This window comes from Poeciliopsis prolifica, unplaced genomic scaffold (genome assembly GCF_027474105.1).
Source record: "Poeciliopsis prolifica strain line A6 unplaced genomic scaffold, Auburn_PproV2 SCAFFOLD038, whole genome shotgun sequence".
In the NCBI taxonomy this organism is placed as follows: Eukaryota; Metazoa; Chordata; class Actinopteri; order Cyprinodontiformes; family Poeciliidae; genus Poeciliopsis; species Poeciliopsis prolifica.
This window is the reverse complement of record NW_026562413.1, coordinates 5,086,843-5,109,669: the sequence shown is the minus strand read 5'-3', so window position 1 is coordinate 5,109,669 and position 22,827 is coordinate 5,086,843. Positions and strand designations below refer to the sequence as shown.

At 36.6% G+C, this 22,827-nt stretch overlaps 1 protein-coding gene across 1 annotated transcript; it reads right to left on the bottom strand.

The window, feature by feature from the left end:
- Window positions 1-763: 763 nt before the first annotated feature.
- triqk (triple QxxK/R motif containing) lies at window positions 764-22,393 on the bottom strand. Its single transcript, XM_055053629.1, has 4 exons — window positions 22,250-22,393; window positions 19,261-19,335; window positions 11,670-11,755; window positions 764-2,929 (listed from the first exon to the last, which is right to left on the bottom strand). Exons 2-4 carry the CDS (start codon window positions 19,319-19,321, stop codon window positions 2,822-2,824), a joined length of 255 nt encoding a protein of 84 aa, XP_054909604.1. The 5' UTR covers window positions 19,322-19,335; window positions 22,250-22,393; the 3' UTR covers window positions 764-2,821.
- Window positions 22,394-22,827: the final 434 nt, after the last annotated feature.

Sequence of the window (22,827 nt, the reverse complement as noted above, 5' to 3'; positions counted from 1 at the left end):
GTCTTTCCCATGTTTGTCCTTGTAAATTAATGTGCTGCACTAAGCACCATGTCCTTTAAGATGCTGCAGCTTATTCCAGGGGACTCTAACAGATCTTACTGACATGCAAACAGTAATCTTCAAAATCCATCAAGTAACTGTGGTTTTAATCAAATAGTAACAAACAAATGTCATAATCATGAATGTTATTAAACTTGGGAATTTAGAAATGTATTCAAATCAATTCCTCAGTGGAATGATGCTGGAACCATTAACTTCAAGCATTTAAAAAAAAACTAAAACTGGTGTAATAGCAATGGCAGAAATTCTGGTTGAGTTCATACTGGTTGTGTATGCACAATTGTATGCGTACACAGTTATACCAGAATCTTGCTGGTATAATTATATTATTAATGTATGTAAACCTTGCACCTGAGAATATTGGTATGCAACCTTTAAACTAATAATATTAGTTTAATAATCTAATATTAGTGATAGTTGGCCTTGGTGGATTAGAAAAATCAATAATAAATTCAAACTTCTTTGTCCTATTCTTGTTTTTTGAATAACTAAAATTGTTGCTGCATAATTTTTCCACAGATTGATGGAAGTTAAAAAAAATGAAAAACATAAATATTATCTCAATTCACCTCTTTCTTCATTTTTGCATGAACTTTATAGGCTTGTTATAATGACACCAACATGGAAGAACAGCAAACCTGTGAAACGAATAATAAAATATTATGGTAAATAAAGTGCGTCATCTAAAGTTCAGACTGCGTGATGAGTTTAAATACAGCTTTGCTTTAATTACTGCAGTTAAATTAATACTTTTACCACAAACTCCAGTCTGGTTAGTTTGCTGATGCTCTGCAAGGTTTAAGCTGGAAAAGTTTAGGACCAAAGGTTTACATTTCAGGAGAAAAACGAGGTTTAGTTCACACAAAATCAACAATTTTATGACACTGTGATTATAAGGCAGTATTTTTTTTAATTTAACAGCAGATCAATTTACATTCCAGAGTAGAAAATTTGAGACAATCCAAAGTATTCAAAACCCCTTTAAAAAAAACAGTAATGTTCATGCACTCTTCTCACAGGCTTAACAATAGTAGAAACCATTACACAAATATTAAACATATCATCTGAGCCAATACAAAAAAGCACAGAGTCTTTCCATTATTCTGATGTCAGAGCTCTTGCAGCTGTAATGGTGAGCTTTTAGATAACAGGTGTCATGTTTGAAGGTCTATTAGGCCCGGCTCTCCTTTGTTACACACGTGAGCGAGTCGCAGTGTAAGAGGAGGAGGGTCCCGATGTACCAAAGCGTGATAAAAGCCCACGGTTGAGGGTACGAGTGTGTTCTAATCATAATGGCTTCTTTGACATGTAGTCTATTTACAAGAGGTCGCAAGGTTGTGGGAGAAAACACAAGCTGAGAGCTGGAAAATCTGTCTCACATTTCACGAGGCATTTCAGCAGCAGAACACAATCAGACTCAGACTTTAAGACCTTCATTCAATTGGGAAGAGAAAAAAAAGGCTAGAAATGAGAAGCTGCTTATGTATTTGGTATTGCCTTTTGTAAAAAAAAAAAAGTTTCACAGAAAAAAGTAAAAAAAGAGAAGAAAATAATTTTTTCAAGAAAAACTGTCCACTTGCTTGCTAATAAAACAGAGTAGGAGAACTTGGGCTTAAACAGTAAATAGAAGGTCACTTCTTATGGCTTGGCTGAACAAAGAGAGAAAAAAAGTTCTGAACAACCTTCATATTTCTTAATACAAATAGAAAGGGAAAAACAATCCTGTGTTCTCTGCTCCACTCTTTAAGCCTTTAATTTCTATTTAAATAAAAGAACCGGATTGGATTTGCAGCAGATCTCCTGAACGGGCCTGTCTGTGTGCAGCAGGTGCACTGTGGCGTTCTGTATTCTGCACACATGTTCAATCAGGACCAGGGCTTTGTGGATTCTAATCTCACACTTTGTGATCTCAAGATATCCACGAGGAAAGCTTTGTGCACTGGAATGTGAGGAAGGGGTTTGTCTGTAGCTGCAGCAGATTTACATTTTTCTATTAGCGGTGGAAAACAAAGGGACGTGACTGCGCGGGGTATGACTGGCACGGCTCAGAGGCGTAAAAAGAAGCTCATTGTTTTTGCTGTATAAAGATTTATCAGGGGATTTATTGCAGAAGTGATGCACCAATTAATCGGCATAGCAACTAGAAGTCTTCTCATTAGGTCTGTCATTTGTTCAAATACTGAAATTTATTAATTGAATGCATGATAATTAAAATATTTTTTTTAAATGTACATTTCTTGTACAAATTTGCTTTGTAAAAACTTTACATTCAGTTGGTGAAACAAAAAGTTTTGAGTTTTAGTCCTTCGAAAAACAGAAATTGGTCAGAATCAAAAACCCGAATCACACACAGAAAAAAATTATTGGCCCAGAAAAAAACTAATCAATACATTTGTGTTCCAGAGTATAAGTACTGAAATTTCATTCAAATTCAAAAATACTTTTGAATTAAGAGGATAAAAAAAACTGTTGAAGGCTAAACAGCAACTATGTAATTATTATAATTATAAAATTAACCAAACCCAAGAAGCTGCAACGTTTGATGTGTTTACCCCCCACAGTGTGAAAGTCTCCTTACTGCATATAAAGCGTAGAATATCACTGTTTGCTATATTCAAACAGCCAAAGGTGAGGGAAATTATATCTTGGTCTGAATGAGTGGTAACTAAAAAATTAGCAAAGGCATCGTTTACTTCACATATTTGACTTTTTTGCCCAAAAAAGGAAGAACCAAAGGCGTTGGTTTACGGTCCAGAACTTGTTAATCCATGTCCAGATCCAGGTTGATCTCTGTGCTCAGGTTCAGGTAGAAGAAGGCGTAAACGCAGAAGACAAAGACCAAAATCGCTGCAATAACCAGGAATGCATTCTAAAGAGAAAAAGAAAAGGTTTACATATTACTTATTTATGCAATTTCCACATTATTTTTTTCCCATCTAATCTCACAGCACCCCAGAAACAGTTTGTTTCACGTTGCCTTAGAAGAATAAAAATCCAATGTTTGAGCTGTTTTAAAAGCAATTATATTACAGAACAAAGCCTGCAAAATAAAAACCAATAAAAAAGTCAAAAATGAAAGTGACATTTCAAAGAAGCAAAAGCAATACTAAATTGATTTGTCTCTTGGTTTCTTTTGAGGAGAAACAGCATGATTTCAGAAGAAGAACAACACTTGGGAGAATGCTGTCCGGAAGAACACGAGAGGTCCATCCACTATTTTTATTTGCAAAATCAGACAAACATTACAAAGGACTCATGGTGTTTGGATTATATAATTCACTTACAGGAACACACACTCATGCAGAATCTAACCGCCTTTTGGCTCGGCTCTAAAGGGATTCTTTCATAATAATCACTTCTTTATTCTTCCCACCGCAGAGGAAAAACAGAAGCTATTGGGCTGACAGAACGCCAAAACGAAAGCAGATGTGTTTTCTTGTGTATACCTGCATTTGCATGAAAATGGCTTTTGCTTTCTTTTAAGTAAAACAAGCCTCCACAGTGGGAGTTCTGTTTCTGATGGCTCCATCTGCGCATTAATGACACAAACACACCCAGTCATGGCAGGAAATCTTAAGCGGTGAAATAGAAGCGAGTAGGTGACGGAGATTCGTAATTAGCAAACACCCTTCATGAAAGAATTATGGAGAAAAATGTGTACAATGACAATCAACTTTTACTAAAAGGTTTAATGAATGTTTTCATAACAATTAAAATATTGTAGGAGAACTGTTTGAACAATTTCTTCTTTTGAAAATAAAAAAAAAAACAAGTAAATCTAACTCAAGCTGAAGCATGTGCAAATACTTCAGTCTTCAAGATGGGGAAGACAAGAGAACATACCATTCAGTTAGATGTATGTTTGTTGATCTTCACAAGCAACAACGACGAATCTGCTGATCTAGACTTGCTTAATCAGGTGATAATGGACAAAGCAACAATTAAGGAATTTAAACGAGGTGAAGTTGTGACAAACAAAGCCAGATCATGACCCAAGTTTATCTCATCACTACAGACAGTTGGGGAATGGAAAATTAGTTAAAAAGGGGGAAAAAATCTCTACAAAGCTCACTAAAAAAAAATGCAGCAAATAATGACATCTCAGTCTCTATTACAATTATTAAATTCTATCTGTATGTTGAACTGGTTGATTAAAAGAAATGTCAGGCCACATGACACCATGTGGGTCAGGAAACACGTATTACATAGTTCCTTAAATTAACTGCATCAGCAAAATATTTAACTTTCACCAAGGCAGATTTTACACTCCATATGCTTTTTTTCCCTTTTTTTTTTAATTCAATCTGCACTTTCTGGAAAGTTCATGAAAATCTGAATTGAGTCCAGATGTTTGCTTTCAAAGCACACTATTGTGTGTTTACTGCAGCTCTCTGCCAGTGATCTACCCACAATTCAACACAGAACAGCTCCGGAAGGCAAATTCTAGATTTTCTTTTTCTGAGGAAGAAGCGCTGAAAATTTCAAAACATTAATGTTCCGCTCGAACAGAAATATCATTAAAGTTGCACAGCTGTTCTTTAAACTGGTATGCAATCTAATCTAGGGCTCAATACACTTTACCATTAAAGCCTCTACAGAGAGATGGAAGAATTGGAGATGCACATGTTTTTACAAAACCTTGTCGATCCAGAAATTTTCTTTCCAATAAGTATTATAAAAGAAGTGTGCTACAAGTTCTTTGCTGCGAGTAATTTTGAATGCAGCGAAACATAAATGCCAAACCTCTCTCTGTTTTTATACATTTCTATAACTGAGCCATTTATAGACAGAAAATGCTGAATGATTTTTGATACATTATCAAAAATCATTTTAGGTTAGGTGGTTATTTGCCAGTATTTCACCTCCTGGTCACCAGTAATAGAGGATGAAGAAAACAGTGTTGGATCCATATAGAATACATCTGAATGTACTTGCAAAATTAAGCTTTGCAAAATAAATGATGCAGTCTCTGCATATGTTTTAAAATAATACACTGGAAAAATCTAATTTCACAAGTCATAAAATTCAGTGTCCAGGACGCTGAACTCCACCTCTGATCTTCACAGTGAAACTTTTTTTTTTTTCGACAAAAATGGCCTAATTTTTTTTTCTAAAGATTTTCTATTGGTTAATTGTCAAACAAATTGAGGCTTTCCAACAAAGTGGTATTCAAGTTGAAAATGGGAATTTGGAGCGCTTGTTCATTATGTGCAGCTCAGACGATTACAATCTTCATCAGCTGGAGTTTCATTAGGGGCACTCAGAGTATTGAACAATGCCAGTAATTCTTTATCAAGAGAACTCATTAGCTGCAAACTTTCTAATCAGCACCAGAGAGCTTGGAGGGCTGTGAAAGAGTGCAGAGTGCAGCCTGATTAAAGGTTATTCAAAAAGAAATATTTAGTTTTCAGAAAAGGAATGTGACCCTGGGAAAGTCAAAGCTATAACATGATTAAAACCTCCGCATTTCTTTTTAGATTCAGTTTTTATCTTTATTTTGACACACTTGGTCAGTTTGTAGGCGTGGGCAGGTTACTGGTATGAAGTATGCCAAGGTTTTCAAATATTGCTGTTTCTTAGCATCTTCCGTCTGATTCAAGTGAGATGTGAGAGAACATCCAGCAGTGACCAGAGTATTTGATGGACACGTGAAACAGATTAAATCTGCCCTATTTCTCCTCCCCAATTCCTTGCTGCGTACTGCTGGTCAGCTGGCTGACAACTTTTTGAGCAGTCTGCAATTATTTTTAGCCCCTAAAAAGTCACGGTACTATAGGAGACCCACTAGGGCAAAGTTTAGCATTTTTTTAAGTTTGCTTCACAGTGAGTCTGTTAAACACCTGACTGATGGCTAGTTAATACATATTTGTTATTTAAATGAAGCTATATGAAGGTAATATTAATACAAATTTAAAATATGAAATTTATTTTATATTTGTTTTATATTTTTTTACAAACTGATATGTATATATATTTATATACATATATATCATGTTTGAATCATGTTTTGCATGTTTTCTTTTGTTTAAAAATCAGTTTTTTGTTGTTTTTTTACTCAAGGTTATAATCTTGTTAGACTCTCTGTCAGTTCTCAGGTTTCATAATCAAAAGTAAACAGAAATTAAAAAAATTACAAACAAAAAAAACAACAAAGCACCAGACAAATTCGACCCGACGGCCAAATTGCAGAGAGAAATGACAAATGAAAAACAAGAGAACAAAGAGATAAGACTGAGCACAAATGAGAGGTGGCAGGGGGCTAATAATAATAACTCCTCTCTGACTAAGACGATGGGGGTTGGGGGTTTGACAATTAAAAAGCATCAGCTTCAACCCAGCTATCTGTGTACACGTTGCAGCGTCTTGTCATCAGCCGCATTGGTCTTCATTAGCCTTGGCCCGCATTTATCTCCAACCCAGCAGCCGCCAAACAGCTTAAAGTCCTCTCTTAATTGGAAAACTTTTAAATTTCATGCACTTTAGCTTCATATATTACCCGTCGGGCTCCTGCCGCTTGATTTACTTTTCCATTTTGCCCGGGCCTCGGAGAAAAAGGAAAGGGTGATCAAATCGCGGAGCCTTGATTGTTTTCTGCTTTTCTCTTTTCTGTGCTGGCAGCTTTGAAAATATAATAAAGACGGAAGCTATTTGACAAAAAAAAAAAAAAAAACATCAGAAAGAAAGCAGTTCGCTCCAGATTCACGCATTTTACCAAATCTGCCGAAACAAAAGGAGACACAATATTCCCTCCCCTGCTTCTTTATGAGAACAGCTGGTTACAGTAACTCGACTATGAAAACAAGCTGGAGGGGTTTTGCTGCAAACACTCAAGTCATACAAAGCACCTGCACTTGATTGAGATCATTGTTTTCGAGGAGAGCGGCCCACTGAGTCGAGGCCCGCAAACACTTGCATGTGCAGACCGCACACAAGTACACACACCCTCACACACACCCTCACACACAAACTCGCAGCCTCTCTGCCCACATTTTGATGGAGACCACTGGATGGGGGCCTGAGCACATCATCATCTTCATCACACGGCTCCCTCAGCTCCGGCGCCAGCTGCAACAAACTCGGCATGCTGGAAGCGCAAGTGCCGGTCGCCCTGGCGACGAGCCACAGCTCAGCAGACGTCCTCTCATCTGGTTTGATTTTCATTCCCCTCCTGGGTTTGTTTGTGTGAGCCTGTGTGGGGATGCGTACATCGATCTGGACGCACCTACGTTTGTTTGTGTCTGCAAATGGATAGACACAGAAGCTGCTGGAGCATTCGTCCTGCAGATATGAAGCACGGATAAACTCCAGGAGTTCAAGCAACACTTGAACTATTTCAGAGTTTATTTCCATGTGGCTTAAATGTCTCGTTTATATACGAGCTCTGATTGGCTACATTTCTTGAAGGAGGCATAAGAAAAAAATCTCTTTTCTAATCTAATATTTAGGGAATATAAATAAAATATGGGTAAGACCAACTCTTCAGAGCCCTTTCTCTATGTCACTGGAAGAGTAAAAACACCAGAATCAATGTTATTGGGAACATATTTGTGCTAATTCGGTTAAGAAAATGTTCACAACATAACCCTTTATTACGCCCAAAGATATATTTTTATTTGCGCTTTGACAAAAAGTGAATCAAGTAATTAAAATAAACGTGAAAACAGGGAGTGAGAAGGTGTTACACTAACATAGTTTTCAACCTTTGAGTCAGAAATGTTGGGAGCCTTTTGGATCTTCAGAGAATATGTACAAAGAAAACCATTTAGCTACAAATGCTAACGCAACTAAGAATGCAAGTCACATAAACACCAAAGGAAATAAAACTTAGCACAATTTTAGAAAGTAAGAGAAGGTGAGGTGGTGAAGTGATTAAAGGTTCTCCTATACATCATCAAAAGTGCCGAAATCGTCTCTCACTGACGGAGACACATGATTAAACTAAATTGAGACTTTTTGTATGCATCTGCCTCCCCTTCCCGGCACCAAGCCCAGGTTTTGCAGTTGTGTGACAGATCAGTGGTCTGCGGCTGTGTTTTATGCAGAACTGCACATGGCCTCACCAGTAGGGGCATGTGTCTGAGTTTACACCCGAATGCTAGATTGTGTGACATTTACCGAGATACTGACCAAAAAAAAATTACCTAAAGAACTTATTTAGACTGGTTATCTGTGGGGGGGTTAGTCACACTTTAGTTAAAACCTGACCAAATTCTTTTCCATTTTTGCAACAGTTTAGCAATATTGCAAAACGCATATGTGTTACATTTTACACAAAAATAAAAATAACAGCGGTTTATTGCGTGTTAGTAGTTAGTAGTAATTTTCTTGTTGGCCAGTTACCAGTTGTACATCCAATGCCGAATTGACACTGCACTTATTTTCTATCTTCACTACCTTTACAAAACAGGCAAAAATCAAATAAAGAACTGCAACTTAGTTTCCACACAACACAAATGACAGATGGCGTATACCCAGAGTCATCATCTGTACTCTCCATCCTCTGCCAATTCTATGAGCAATTTCCCCCACCCAACTTTCTAGACTCAGCAGCTAAATAAGACTGCGGGAAAAGCTGTGCAGAAGTGAACAGAAGGTTGTTTGTGCCAATTAGACGAGGCAGGAGGCTTGTTTCCTGTGCTGCAGGAGAATGTTGCTGGAGCTACTCTGAAGGCTCTGCTTCTTCTCCAGGCAATCTGAAGGACAGACCGTAGAATGATCTTCTTGCCAGTTTCTTCCTCACTGCTGTCAGATCCCAACGCAGAGAAGAGGACTTATATTTCAGCTACATGTTATTTTTGTAAAACCACGCGGAACGAGTGTCTTCATTAATACTGCAGGTAGGTTTTGGTTACTTGAGCAGAAAGCATAATAAATAGTTACTGTTCATCAGGCACTTTCTTAGTTTGTCTGCCCTGCCTCCATCCTTCGTTTTGCCAACTTATCCAGACTGTCCTGTTACTAGGACAGCCCTGAGACAGGCTGCCCTGGCAGCAGCCAGATTCTCCATGCCTGCATGTCTGCTGGGCCTTCTGAGATACCATCTGCATCCGCTCTAGGCGTCTCATATAAAGAAGAAGAGAGGTACAGATACAGGTGCATCTCAAAATATTAACCATCAATAAGTTACCATACTTTATTTTTTACCATACTTTAGAAATTATCTTTTAGTCAAAAGATAATTTACACAACAAATATTTCAAGTGTTTATGTCTATATTTATTCCACAGGCACACAAACTTTACTTCATTAATTAAAATTTAAAGTGATACTTTAAGTAATAGCTTCCAATAATATGCAGTCAAGACAGTATGGTTGAATAAACCTGCTGCTCGCTCTTTGTCCAGCATGTCCTGAGATGATGAGCCATTTTTAAGAGTGTTGAGCAGTTTTGTCAAGATTCACTCCACAGCAACGATAAGCAATTGTTGCAATCCTCATTTTTAGCCACTTTTTTGATCCAACGAAAACATCAAAAGCCCAGGCTAAAAAGAAAAGCACTTTTTAGCCTAAATGGTCCAAAATAATTTTTTTAATGAAAGTAAATTGTGCACTTAATTTTGGTGATTTGGTGATTATTCGCGTAAGCCGTTTGGCTATTGAAGCAGATAATGTAGAAAAATTGCCTCCAAGCTACATGGATTCAGTAATTCAAGCAAATAAAGCCCTGGTCAAGTGCAGGTTGCATAAGCTGTACAGAACATGGACACAGCTTTCAGTAGGTCTGCATTTCTGCAATATCGTTTTGTAATCACATTTTTTGAAAAACTGAATATACGGTTTTCCTTAAATGTTTGTCATAAACATCACTTGAGGTATATCAAATAAATCTACTAATTAGCTTTTGAATAATTTACTGAAATAAATTAACTTTTAAAAATATTTACTGAGGTACACCTGCAGTCAAACCTGAAGTACGAACACTAATAGAAATGGACGCCGTCTGCCAGAGATGTAGAGGCCAGTGAAAGCTCTCTGAATTCATCGTAAGGCTGTGTGAAAGCAGAAAAAAAGAAACACTTTTCCAACTTCACATCATGCTAAAAAGAACTTGATGGGAAAGCAAGCGTGACCAAATATTCATTACATTTAGGCGGAATTTCAATCAAACTCTCGGCCAAGAGGTCCAAGTCAGTTTAATATCCTCATCCCGGAGGTATTTTTAATCCGACCTCTGAAAATTCCCCTCGTCTTGGGCACGAAAAACATAAATTATTCATGACTGATATCAATATTTCAAGATATGGACTAATCTAATTGGATTAAAGATGTGGTTAATGAGGCCCTGCATGTCTAAGAGATGCATATTTTAAAACCTGACCATTTCACCCAGTGTGTAATGCTGGATGTGATTTGCTCATTCTTTAAGCTCTTTGTGGCCCGCTGAGGCTTAATGAGGAAAAGAAGGGGCTGGCTTGTTATGAGTGTAAACAGAACAACTTTTTAATTGGCTAAAGAAAAAAACAACTGGTGAAAGGAAGGCTGGGGTGTTGACAAATTTCTCATTTACATACACTCTGCGGACGCAGCGAAGGAGGACACACCAGGATACACCAGACCTGTGCGTTTTGAGATATAAAACACACTCACCACAAATTGGTTCTTCACTAAGAGATGCATTTACATCACTCTCAGTGAGCCTTCAAGTTGGTGGCACAAATATAATGCCATCATTATTAGCAGCACAATCTGGGGCGACTGGACTGGAAGAACAGTTTTTCTCACTTGGAATAAAGCGGAAAAAAACATATCCATGAATGTTACACACAACCTGTGAGATTGATGGTTTTGTGTCAGAGAAGTGGCAATGACTTTTGTACTGCTCAGACCTTAACTTTTCCATATTTTCTCCTCATTTGCGCTGCATCTACTCTGTACATCTGACCAGCCTGGCCGACTTGACTGCAGCACACGACATAAACATGAACAGCTGGACCAAATTGGTCACACTCTGGAGCCCTGAACTGAGGTTACTGTGTGCTGCTTAGCAAAACAATTGCACAACATAGTGTAACTACTATGGCAGCCAAGATAATAATCAGTTTTCGATATAATTTGCAAAAAGACTGCAAATATTTTAAAATACTTTTTATCTTTATCATATTTGTTATAACAATAACAAATATGATAAACTTTTAAGGTGATTCATATGTCTCCACCTCTCCAGAGTCCCACAGCCTTTAAAATAGCTTTATAGCGTCTTTCAGATCATTGTACTTGAACAAATAGAATATTGTGGCACTTCCCTACTATTAGAGAAACGTTTTGCATTCCTGTATACACAATACCACAGCTGCATTTTTCATACCCTATACAACATTGCAATTCTGTTTGAAGCCTACAATTCTTCTGTGAGTGTGGGGCCACATCACATAATGAAAGGTGAATCTGGACATTATCATTTCCTTCCCAAAAGGCTTAGAGTGAGTTCCTGAGCCAGGACAGAAAAGAGTCTGGAATATTAAAGATGAGCCAGAGAGGCACACGCTAAATCAGACAGACAAATAGAAAAACAAAAGGTAGGCAGGCAGACAAGAGTAATTGCAGATATACTGGAATGTAATATACACTCAAATTACACTGGAGGAGACAATGAGATTATGTAATCTTACCCTAAATCCGGAGGAATTTTTCTTTGCTTCAGCTTTCAATCGTGTCGCCTTTAAGACAGATTTTGTCTTTTTGTAGTCCTGTTTGCCTAAAATTTAGAGAACACAGGGGAAAAAAACAGATCAGTGAGTGAAAGTGTGATAAAAATAAAACTATGAGGCATCACTAAGTGTAATGTAGATACTAGACATGGAAAATTTCCATTGAATTGCCTAAAATTTAGAGTCTAGGTTAAACAATCTTTTGCTTCAAACCATAAAAGATAAATGTAACCTTTTGAAATTTTAAAGCAACAGTAGTGAGTTAAACATTAATACATAAAAAAAAGTAATAACCAATAATAGCCCATTAAAAAGGCCTACATAGTGGAACAGTGTTGCAGCAACCCGAGTTTGAATCCTGACCTGGGCTCACTCTAGATGGAGTTTGCATGTTCTTGTGAATGCATAAGTTCTCTCCAGGTACTCTCGCTTCCTCCCACTGTGAAATTAATATGATCATGTTTGTCATATTAATTAGTCTCTACATTGACTTTATGTATGAGTGTTTCCAAGGTTGTTTGTCCCGTGATGGACTGACGTGCTGTCCCAGATGTACTCCACACACTCATATTTTTCACATCTGTAACTCAGTGTCTGTCAAACGGAACAAAATCTTTCTAATCTGAACCACCCACCTATGCTTACTTGACTTACTTTTGGGATTGACTCCCACAAGCGATATTTATAGGCAAACTTGCAAATATGATTAATGTGAGGAAAAACCTGTGTAACATCACACAACAGGAAACAAAACTTTGCTAACGACATATTGAAAGCCAACAACTTACTGAACGGTGAGTGGTTGTAGTTGCGAAAGAGAGTCATTTGGTGCTTAAAATTTAGTCAATAACTGCTGAAAATTTGAGTAAATTAGCGTAGAAGCTTAGTTCAGTTCAGGTTCTCATCATGAATGTTTTTGTTAAGGCCAGTCTCACAAACCACTGTCCATTTCCTGTTTGTCTGGTAGAATGAGGGAAAAGTTAAATAAGACACCCTAAAATTGTGGGCCGTACTCCACCGCACTTTAGGATGTACGGTGCACAAACGCAGTAATGATGGATAGCTTATGAACAATTTCTGTGCAGCTTCATTACCATCCTGTATATTTAATTTATTCTTACTTTTAAGAATCAACTGATCTGGGTATCAAAATACAATGCTCTTAAGACTAACAAGTAGTCCAATAATCATTACTCAAATTAATCAGAAAATATGACAAGCCATGAACTTCATTCTCAGATTCAAGCATTCTTTATGCTGAGGTGAGTAGATACATCACTGAGGTAGATGGTACTGTACAGCATGGAATTAAGTACGACTATTACTGAGTTGTTGTTGGAATGCATGTGGCTGTGAGGCACATGCATGGCGTAATGTGAGCACTGTGCTTGTGCAGTTAATTATGTCAACAAGCCCACAAAATGGCAGCCTGCTTTATCTGCTGATCAAATTGTCTGGGTTACGAAGTCAAATGCATATTAAACACTGGAACATTATTTTTCTTTGTCATTAAATGCCACTGAAATGAAAATCAGATCTGCATTAGTATTTTGTAATCACACAATTCATAATGGTAGTGGTTGCATTTAAGTTTAACTACAATATGGAAACAAACTTTGATATGATGCCTGAAACCAAATACAGTATATAACAGAATTTACTTAACTTTGACAGATGAGTTGCAGTGATGGTTAAAATGCATTACAAGAAGGAGTTCTGATTGGTCAGGGGTTATTATCAACATCAATTTTTGGAAAAAGAAAACAATGTTAAATCAATTATTTTAGAGTAAAGTTTAGGGACTGTTTCACTTTCATAAGAATATATACAAACAACATAGCACTCTACTTATCTCTGAAGCTTCAATAGAAATAGCAGTATTTTAGTATGAAGCAGGAAAACATCCTCTGTAATGTCACATGAGGACTCCTGCATTTGACATGCAGAGAACTTGAATTAACATATAAGCATAATCCAGGAGTCTACTATGGGAGAAAGTGTTTGGAGAAAATATCCTTTGCACCAGTAAAAAGGTGAAAATTAAATAGAAATTTGCATACGATTCTAAAAGCAGGTTTTCTTTCGCTCTCTCTTATGGACAGTAAAGAGAAATGACCATGAGCTCTGTGTTAAGGCTTAATCTCACAAGACATTTTCTTGGTTTATATTCATCGTTCTCCCCCATAACTTTTTTCTAAAATTTCAAATTCATTCCGCCTTCCTTTCTCTTTCCATTCCTTCAGGTGCAATACCCTTCCTTCGCCTCCCGCTGACTCTGTGTGGGACTAATAAAAATGGGGAGCATGCTGCCAGAACCAGACAGTGAACAAGTGGGAATTCATTAGGGGGCACTGGATGTCTCCTTCACTTGACAGAAAATGGAAAGGGGAAATTTGGTTGGAGAGAATTGCTCTTACCTCGCTATTCACACAAATGGTACAAAGCTTTGCAGACCGTAAACAACTGCATGTAAAATCGCATCAGAAAGCAACATCAAATCAGTAGAGACAGAGACTGAATAACTCATCCAAATCAACTCATCTTCATCTGTTGCTGATGAAGATGAGTAAATCCTAGAATTATTGAAGGTATGAAGCATCATAATCATTTCCATTGTTTTATTTAAGTAAGCAAGCCAATTATAAATGCACTTTATTCCAACAAAATGTTTTCTATGTAAAAATAGAATAGAGTCCCATATACAAATAATGATGTGTCGCATGGATTCACTGTCTTGATAGAAAACTGTACACTGGTTTGTTTTCTTGATTTTAAAAGTTGTGAAAACAACAGTTTACATCCTTTAACACATTGTGTATAGTTTGTATTTTCAGATCTTCCACTATGGGTTTGTTTTGACACATTTAATAAATACAAACTGAATACATATACATACAATATTTAAATTCTAATTACTTTGATTATGTTTTGTCAAATTGCTATGCAAAATGTGGAACAAGAAGTATAAACCTAGCATACTTTTTTACAATTTTATTTTTCCCTCTGGTTATGTATTACTCCAAAAAGTAAACCCAATTAACACTTTTATGTCCTTTGTAAGTGTTGGCACAAGGCAGTTTTTGGCTCTGGATTATGTAAAAAAAAAAAAACTAATAAAATGAAAACAACATAAGAATCAGATGGTTCTTATTCACTAATAAAATGAAGCAGATGTTTGAAGCAGGTTTTATGCTCCTATGCAAGACAACTGGACTAGCAGATGTGGTAAACGAGGATTTAAATGTTGCATATTTGTGCCACATCTAAGTAGGGTGGATTTCAGACCTGCAATTGCTTTGGTGACGGAGAGCAGAAAAGGGGAGAAAGGCGCATCCATGCAAATATACCTAAAACTGGCAATAGTTGCTAGGCGACCGAAAAGTTACCCGAAAAGTGCAGTTTTTCAGTTGGAGACGTGAATGCAGAAAGTATCTGTCAAGCTGTCATGCGCGAGCCCTGGCATTACTTTTACAGATGAGGAGGAGGAGAAAAAGGAGGGAAGGGAAGAGACAACCAGCAGCTAAAAGGGTTTGGGTTTATAAGATCCTCAGAGTCAGGGAAGTTGAAGCTCATGCAGAAGCTGCACTTATTCAGTGACTGGTACAACAACTCCTTCAAGTCTACTGCTGCCTCATGTGAATGGAGCTCACCAAACTTGCTTATCTTTTATTTTTATTTTTTTTATTTTGGCCACAGTTAAAGTTATCTCTGCTTATGTGTCTGTGTCAATGTCTTGGTCTTTTAGTGTCTGGATTAGCTATGACACATGTTAACGCCAGATCTGAAAAGACCATCAAAGTCTAAGACCGAACCAGTTTTTGAAGGTTTTGAAGTCGATGGGTTCAAGTCGAGGTGTAGAAGTAGCACCTGGCTCAAATGGAGTATGACCGAACCTGCCACCGAAGTAATCTCTAATTAAATGTCAAAGGAAGAGTAGGAGGATAAAAGTGGCTTGCCCTGCCAATCCACTTAGTGTTTTGTGTTTTTCCCCCCTAGCTGGCTTGACATTGCATTTAAATTGTGTCTGATGAGAGTGTGGAGAAATTAGTTTTTATCTTGATCCATTCCTCTGCTTAGCATAATGAGACAGGTAGGGGGTATTAGCTAAAATTAATCACATTTGATTGAGCACTCGGGGGAAGGAGTAGGAAGGGGTGTGTGACTTGCACATCATACAAATTTGCTATTTAACTGAAACCAGAACAGGAGCAGACATCTAAGAATATCACAGTTTGTTTGAATGATAACGAAATGAGCTCAGTACTGTTGCAGCCCTATGACATGTTCATTTTCTCTGACTGGCTGAAGGCTCATCCAGTTATATTCAGAAGAATACGGGTCATTTGCCAATGGGTCCAGGCAATTGAAAATCAGTTGAGGGGTTTCATATCAGTTTGCATTTCCCAATAAGTCTGGCCATGCTCCATAATACAGAGCAATTATATAATTGTGTAACAATATTCTGAGTAGGACATAGCTTTACTATTAATTATAGTAAAGTATTAATTAAGCTGGAGTAGAAGATTAGAAGTAGTACTGTGACTGATTTGATTGCTAGTTTCTTATTTGTGTTAGTTTGTCAGTAGAAAATATATTTTCGAGGGTTAGAACTAAAGTTAACTCTTAATTTTATTGATTGTCTCTTGTCGATTCTTTTTACAATCTTGAAATGGAATGAAATTTGTTTTCATTCGAGTTCCAGATTGATTAAAAAGTCAGCAAGGAGGAGATATACAGACTTTATAAATACTGCCAATTCCATCTCTTAGATGAATTTGTCCTATTGTAGAAGATAGAAATTTTCCACATTGACAACACACTTCTGGTGTTTGTTTTAAAGTCTTCTTGTTAAACAGTGGTATAATACGATATTTATTCCTAAAAAAGGGACAAAGCTTTAATATGCCACAAAAAACAAACACAAAACAACAAAAAAAGGAAGGAAAGAAAATATAATTTTCTACTCTTCTTCTTGAATGTGACTGCAGGAGCTGGGCTTGTTATGTTTGTTGAACCTGAACGATTTAGCATAATGGCAAATGGTTAGGGAATATCAGGAGACTACATTGTCTTATTCATCTGTCACTACATGAAAACACAACAGAATCTGCAGAGTGAAAAAGAATGGACATTCTCAACAGGCGCAGAAAAACATATTTTAGTCTGAATACAAAGTCTTTCTTTTCTTCTCAACAAAAGGAAAGAAAATCACAGATTAGCAATAAAATAGTTTAAAAAAAAAGAAAAAACACTAAATCAATTGCAAAACAAGCCACTAGAAATTATTTTGGTTAATACAGATGAATACCTCCGTGATTCTTGTTAACACAAAAGAAACGCCAGGAACAACAGAATAATCTGAGGATGTGAAGCAGAAGGGGCCAAAAAGCAATCATCCGCTGAGGGGAAGTGTGTCAGAACAATACAATAAATGGTGCAGCAAAGACGTAGCTGAAAACACCTTCTTGAGAATGTAAGTCTCTTGGGAAGGTTTACCTTGAAAGGCACGTAAATAAGCTGCATGCATGTGGTATGTATGATTTTTCTGTTCTATTGAACAGTCATAAAAAAATGGAAAGACAGCAAGGAGGAGATCTACAGTCAGAAAACAGAATGTTATGCTGTTGCCTGGACATGAGGGGATGTGGCACTACACGTATGTACCAAAACAATGGCAAAATAGACTTGATTAAACAGTCAAGATTCAGCTTGATTCAAAAAAAAATCAAGCTGAAGCAGAATTGTACATAAAACATCCCAGTAGACCCACCAATGACGGAATATAATGTCGTGTACAAAATCAAAACCAAGATCTTGCTATGATAAAAATTCTTGGCTTTAGGTTCTTGAAACGCCTCAGCACAGCTAAATCTTAGATAAAAACTTACAAGTCTAGTTAATAGCTACAAAGAGCATCTCACTAAAAAGATTTCAAGTAAAGATATAACACCAGCCAATACTATGGCGTCCTAAATTTACTCTTCATAATATCAATTTACGTTTCTGTCTTTTATTTTATAACTAAAACAAGGTGGTGTTATGTTTAGCTTTAATTGATTGACTTTTTTCAGTGAAAAATGAAACATATGAACATAGATGTATGTAAGAACTGCACAAGACTGTATATGTTGGGAATGTATCTTTAATCAAAATATCTTAAAATATATTTCCAGTAAGTAGATTGCACTGATCCCTATTTTTCAATCAGAAGATTGTTGCATTGTTGCAACTCCAATGTATTCTTTAATTTTTTCTATACCAGCATGTAAACTGTCTGCTCTGCATCATTAATTCCTGTTCACCATCCACAGATACAGTTACTGTTGCCTAGTGATCGCAGATGCTGATCAAAACCAACCATGGATGTCTCTCCATTAAATAGGGGGAAAAAAAGAAATCATCTTTGTCTCAGGACTCTGCAAGAAACTCACAAAATGAGATAATTAAATTGTATTTTTAATAAAGTGAAAAGGAAACTGAAGGCCCATATTAAAAACAGTTTTCAAGGTTTATTTCATAAGTTAATGCATTTTCTCATAATTATCCAGCATAGAGAGAGAAAAAAACAGCACAAAGGATTTGACATGAGCCATGGGTATATGAGTACTTCATTCAAATCTTTCCCATAATTTTAGTCAGGATTTTGTTTTTGGTTAGTTAAGAGATGATGAACCTCTATGAAAGATTGATGACTTATCCAGGGTGTACCTCTGACCCAATGATGACAACAGACACCAGCCCCTATCAGAACCCTAAGGAGAACTGGGTACAAACTATGGATGGATGATGCGCACAAGTACGATCAAATTAAAGCAGTATTATACATGAACAAAAGTGCAGCACACATAACATCATAAAGTCATTATATCATTACTCTTCAGTAAAACACCAACGGCCAGTTATTACAAATGCTTGATGGCTGTTCTTGCTGGCAATGGCAGCAAAATCAGGCATTACGTTTGGGACTTCATCACTTTTTCCACATACAGTTGGTTTTGATGGCTTTTTTGTGAGTATTTAATGAAATAATAGACTGAAAACTCCATTTTATATTTGTGGAAATTAATTTAGTTTAATATTTTTAAATAAATCGGATGATCTGAAACTTTTACATGTGACAAAAATGTGAAAACAGAAAAAAATAAGTAAGAGAGCAAATATGTTTTCGCTTCACATTTTGTGGAAGTAACATACAACAGAAAACAAAAATTATGTTTTGGGACTCTGGAAATATGAAATTAATTGCAGAAACCCCAAACAGGATAGCATAAAAGAAACCAAAAGGACTTTAGGATAATTGTGAAATTTTTTGAAAAGCATTTAATTAAAACTAAATTATAGTTAGTTATGAATGATTAAAACACAACAGTATAAAGTAAAACAACAAGTAAAAGATCAACTTTGTGAGTTAGATGAGAATCAGGAACTCATTTTCAAAACTTAATCTTTTGATTATTATATAACCTTTTATATCTTCTAAAATTAAACAATTCCATTAAATCTCTGCTACAATTGTACTGATTGTGTTATGTGAATCCATCTGGAAACTTACCAATCTGCTTTCTGTATTGATCAACTGGTAACTTGGTAGTACCGGCATCCTTCTTGCCCATCCTTCCTCCAATGTCTAAGAGGAAATTTTAAAAAAGGGGGAAAAAAAAGAACATTTATAGCTGCTTTCACTGCTCACACCTAAGCATTTAGCTTAATCAAATTTAGCTCCTTTATCCATTTTCTGCTGCGGTAAGACATAACTCGCAAAATCTGTCGAAAAGCTTCAAGTAATTGCACAATCGTATACGGAGACAGAGTAAGTCAGTTTTGATCAGCCAGATGGTTTATCTTTTCGCATACATCTGGCGCACATAATTAAATTAATTCTCACCACCTTCAATGTGCGCTCGGTTCGCAGTGTGAGCTTCCTATCAGTCTCATTTAGCATAGCGCCGTTTCTCTTCACACCATGAGTTCTCTTTGATTACTCTGACAGCTCAGAGGTAAAATATATAAAGAGAAAGAGCTAAGAATAATACAGACGGTATCCTGCTGGTGACTACATTTGTGTTAAGAAATAAACACCTCCCTGTAGTTTATGAATTGTTGTCAACCCATATGTCTGCAATGTTTTAATACCGTTTAGTTATTTATTTTTTTTCCACTGTTAAAACTTAAAATGTCCTAAAAATAACATTCATATCCTTTTGACTTTTTCACATTTTATCACATGACATATGATATTTCTTTGGGATATTATTTCATAGACCAGTTCAGAAGATAGTTGTAAGGACAGGGGAATAACACATGGTTTTTGACATTTGCCACAATAAAAATCTGTAATTAACCATTGTTTCTCTGATACTAGAGAAATAAAACCCAGCGTAACAGATTGCCTTCAGGAGTCACGTAATTATTAAACAGTGTGTGTGTTTTTAATAACTTCAGCTGTTTTTGGAGGCCTCAGAAGTTTGTTAGATATCATTAGTTAGCAAACAGCTTTATGACAACCAAGAAACACAATAGAAAAGATCAGGAATAAAGTTGGAAAAGCCTAAAATAGTATTACATTGCCAAACAGTATTCCAATATTTCAGTGTCTCGTAGGTTGCAATGCAAAAGTAAAAAACACAAATGTACCAAGAAATTGCAGTCTACCTAAACTGACTGGTCAGAAGAGGAAAGGTGCAAAGATCCACAGTTATTGACAGGATAATCATTTCTCATGCACTACACAAATAAGGGAAATGCTGAAGTGCAACAAGCTACAAGTACAGCATGGAGTTTGTCACGTAGGCTAAAATCAAACGCCTGGGATAAGGGTCAATCCTAAATAGCCAACAGTCAGTACACAATATGTATGGAAAAATAGCACAGCTCTTCTTTGTGAACACACAATCTTCATGCAGGCTGTATGATTCTGTGGGGCTGATTTCTTCAACAGGGACCAAGAATTTGGTGAGTATTGATGAGCAAAATATAGCTCCATCCATAGCAAAATAGCTAAACTCAACAGCTACAAATGAAAAACAAAGATTGTATTCAAAAGTAAGAGAGAGAAAAATGTGTACATGCAAAACAACTATCCGCATCCAAAAGGAACAGAAGCAGCGGGACAGTCTGGAGAAGCAGCTGGGGAATAGGAAGAGAGAGAACCCGAATTAGCATGTTCAAGTAGCGTGGCTGGCTGTTGCTCCCGACTGATACCTTCTCATGGGAGACCGCTGCTGATGCCACCTGAATTTTACCTCCTGCTAACAGCATTGTTCACCAATGCATTTCTAACCCGATAGGGCTAGCGAGAGAAGGATATATGTGCAGCTATTGTTCTGAGGCAGTCAGAAACCAGAGTCAGCAAGTTAAAGGAAGCAGGAGAGAGAGAGAAAATAAGTTTAAAAATCTTAATATTTATAGTTACAAAGAGTGAAAGTACTGAGCTGCTTTAACGAGATGCAACATCACAAGATTATACCTGCACTTAAAATAATAATAATAATAACGCAGCAGCATTTATCTTTGTGTGCAGTCTTACTTCCTCAGATTTTAGGGATGTCCCAATCAGGGTTTTCAAATCATTTGATTTTGAGTGTCCCGATCCGATACTTCAAAATTACATTTGAAAAATGAAGAAAAGCACAGAAACAAATTCAGAATCCCCCTAATTTTTTACTTTATCCACCTTTTATTTCCTGCCAAATCTAACCCAAAAAGTGATCAAGTATTACAGAGTTTCTGAATCTTTGGATTAGTTAAAAATAAATCTAACATTGGATTAGAAGTCGTTTGCAGTCCAATTTATTTCTACATCTGCTTCTCTGTATGTGTCTGTTTTCATCAAGTTGTAATCTTCATGCATCCAAAATCAACAGTTAATGTCATGTTGGTCCGCTGCAGGGTCATTTATCTGGCCAAGTAGCCAATCGGTGATCTTACTGCAAGATCAAACATTCTGTACCTGGGCCTTTTCAGAACTAGAATAGTAATATTTGCTTATAATTTTGCCCACCAAAAATGAAGCAGGATTTCTGCCATTTGAAGGGAAAGTGTGTGTGCACATCTGCGTTCCCATGTCCCTTAAACCAATGTCTCTGTGACAATCAAAGAGCTCTAGAAGAAACTTGATCATGAAAAACTCAAGTACAGCAAACATAGAATCCAGGAGTCAAATTTCAATGAGAATATGCAAAGGCGCTCAATGTAAACAAAAAAACAGAGTCGGTACTTTTTTGTTTGACTAAATGCAGTAAATAGTTATGAACTCTAGCAAATAACAACTCTTAAATAAAAAGAAGTCATAAAGAAGTATGTTTTATTAAATTATGTTCATTATCATTCACCCATTATTAAATGGGTGAATTATTTGAAGAAGTAATGATTTGCATTTTTAATATTTCTGTGAACTGTAGCTCAAAAATGTTTCTTTTATTAGCATGCACACAAACTACGAGTATTTTTATTAACTAGAGAGTGCACATAACACAACTTTGCAAAGGTTACACATTTTAACTGCAGCAGTTTCTATTCACTGCATCATCGTGCATACTTACAGTTATCCTTTATGTCAAAAAAACAAACAAACAGTTATTTAGGCGAGGTTCCTCGGCATTATACGTCCCCTGGTTTACGTACGTGAGGAAACAGAGCGGCTGAAATGTCTGTATTTTTCTCCAGAATGCCAACACACCACTGCTTCCTGAAACAATTCCTGATTTACGTGACGGACATAATTTTTGTCCAATCAGAGGCGAAGTCTCTTGACTTTGACCAATAGCATGAAGCCGGGTGGGAGAGAGGCGGGGCAGAGAGCGCAGCAAGATTCTAACTTATTCCAAACACGTAGGACGTTCAAAAGCGTTAAGATTTTTTTCACTGCCGTGTGGGTCCGAACCACATTCTGACTGCTGTTTTTTTCTGCTTAAAAACAACCCATCAAAACTTCTCTGTTGTACACACAACAATAACATAAGAAGGTGGCGATCTTAAAGTATCATTTTACAATTCATTTAATATATATCAAAGGTTTAAAAAAATAAAAAATAAAAAAAATAACAAGAGAACAAAAAATCAGTGAGACAGAGAAAAACATGCGCATACGTAGCCAAGAACAAAATCACGTGTTTACCAC

Excerpts from the sequence above, each read along its gene's own strand:
- triqk (XM_055053629.1), bottom strand. The coding sequence starts at position 19,321 with ATGGGCAAGAAGGATGCCGGTACTACCAAGTTACCAGTTGATCAATAC. Across the intron at positions 11,756-19,260 it reads TCAATACAGAAAGCAGATTG|GCAAACAGGACTACAAAAAG; the intron begins GTAAGTTTCCAG and ends TCTAAATTTTAG. Across the intron at positions 2,930-11,669 it reads AAAATTCCTCCGGATTTAGG|AATGCATTCCTGGTTATTGC; the intron begins GTAAGATTACAT and ends TTTTCTCTTTAG.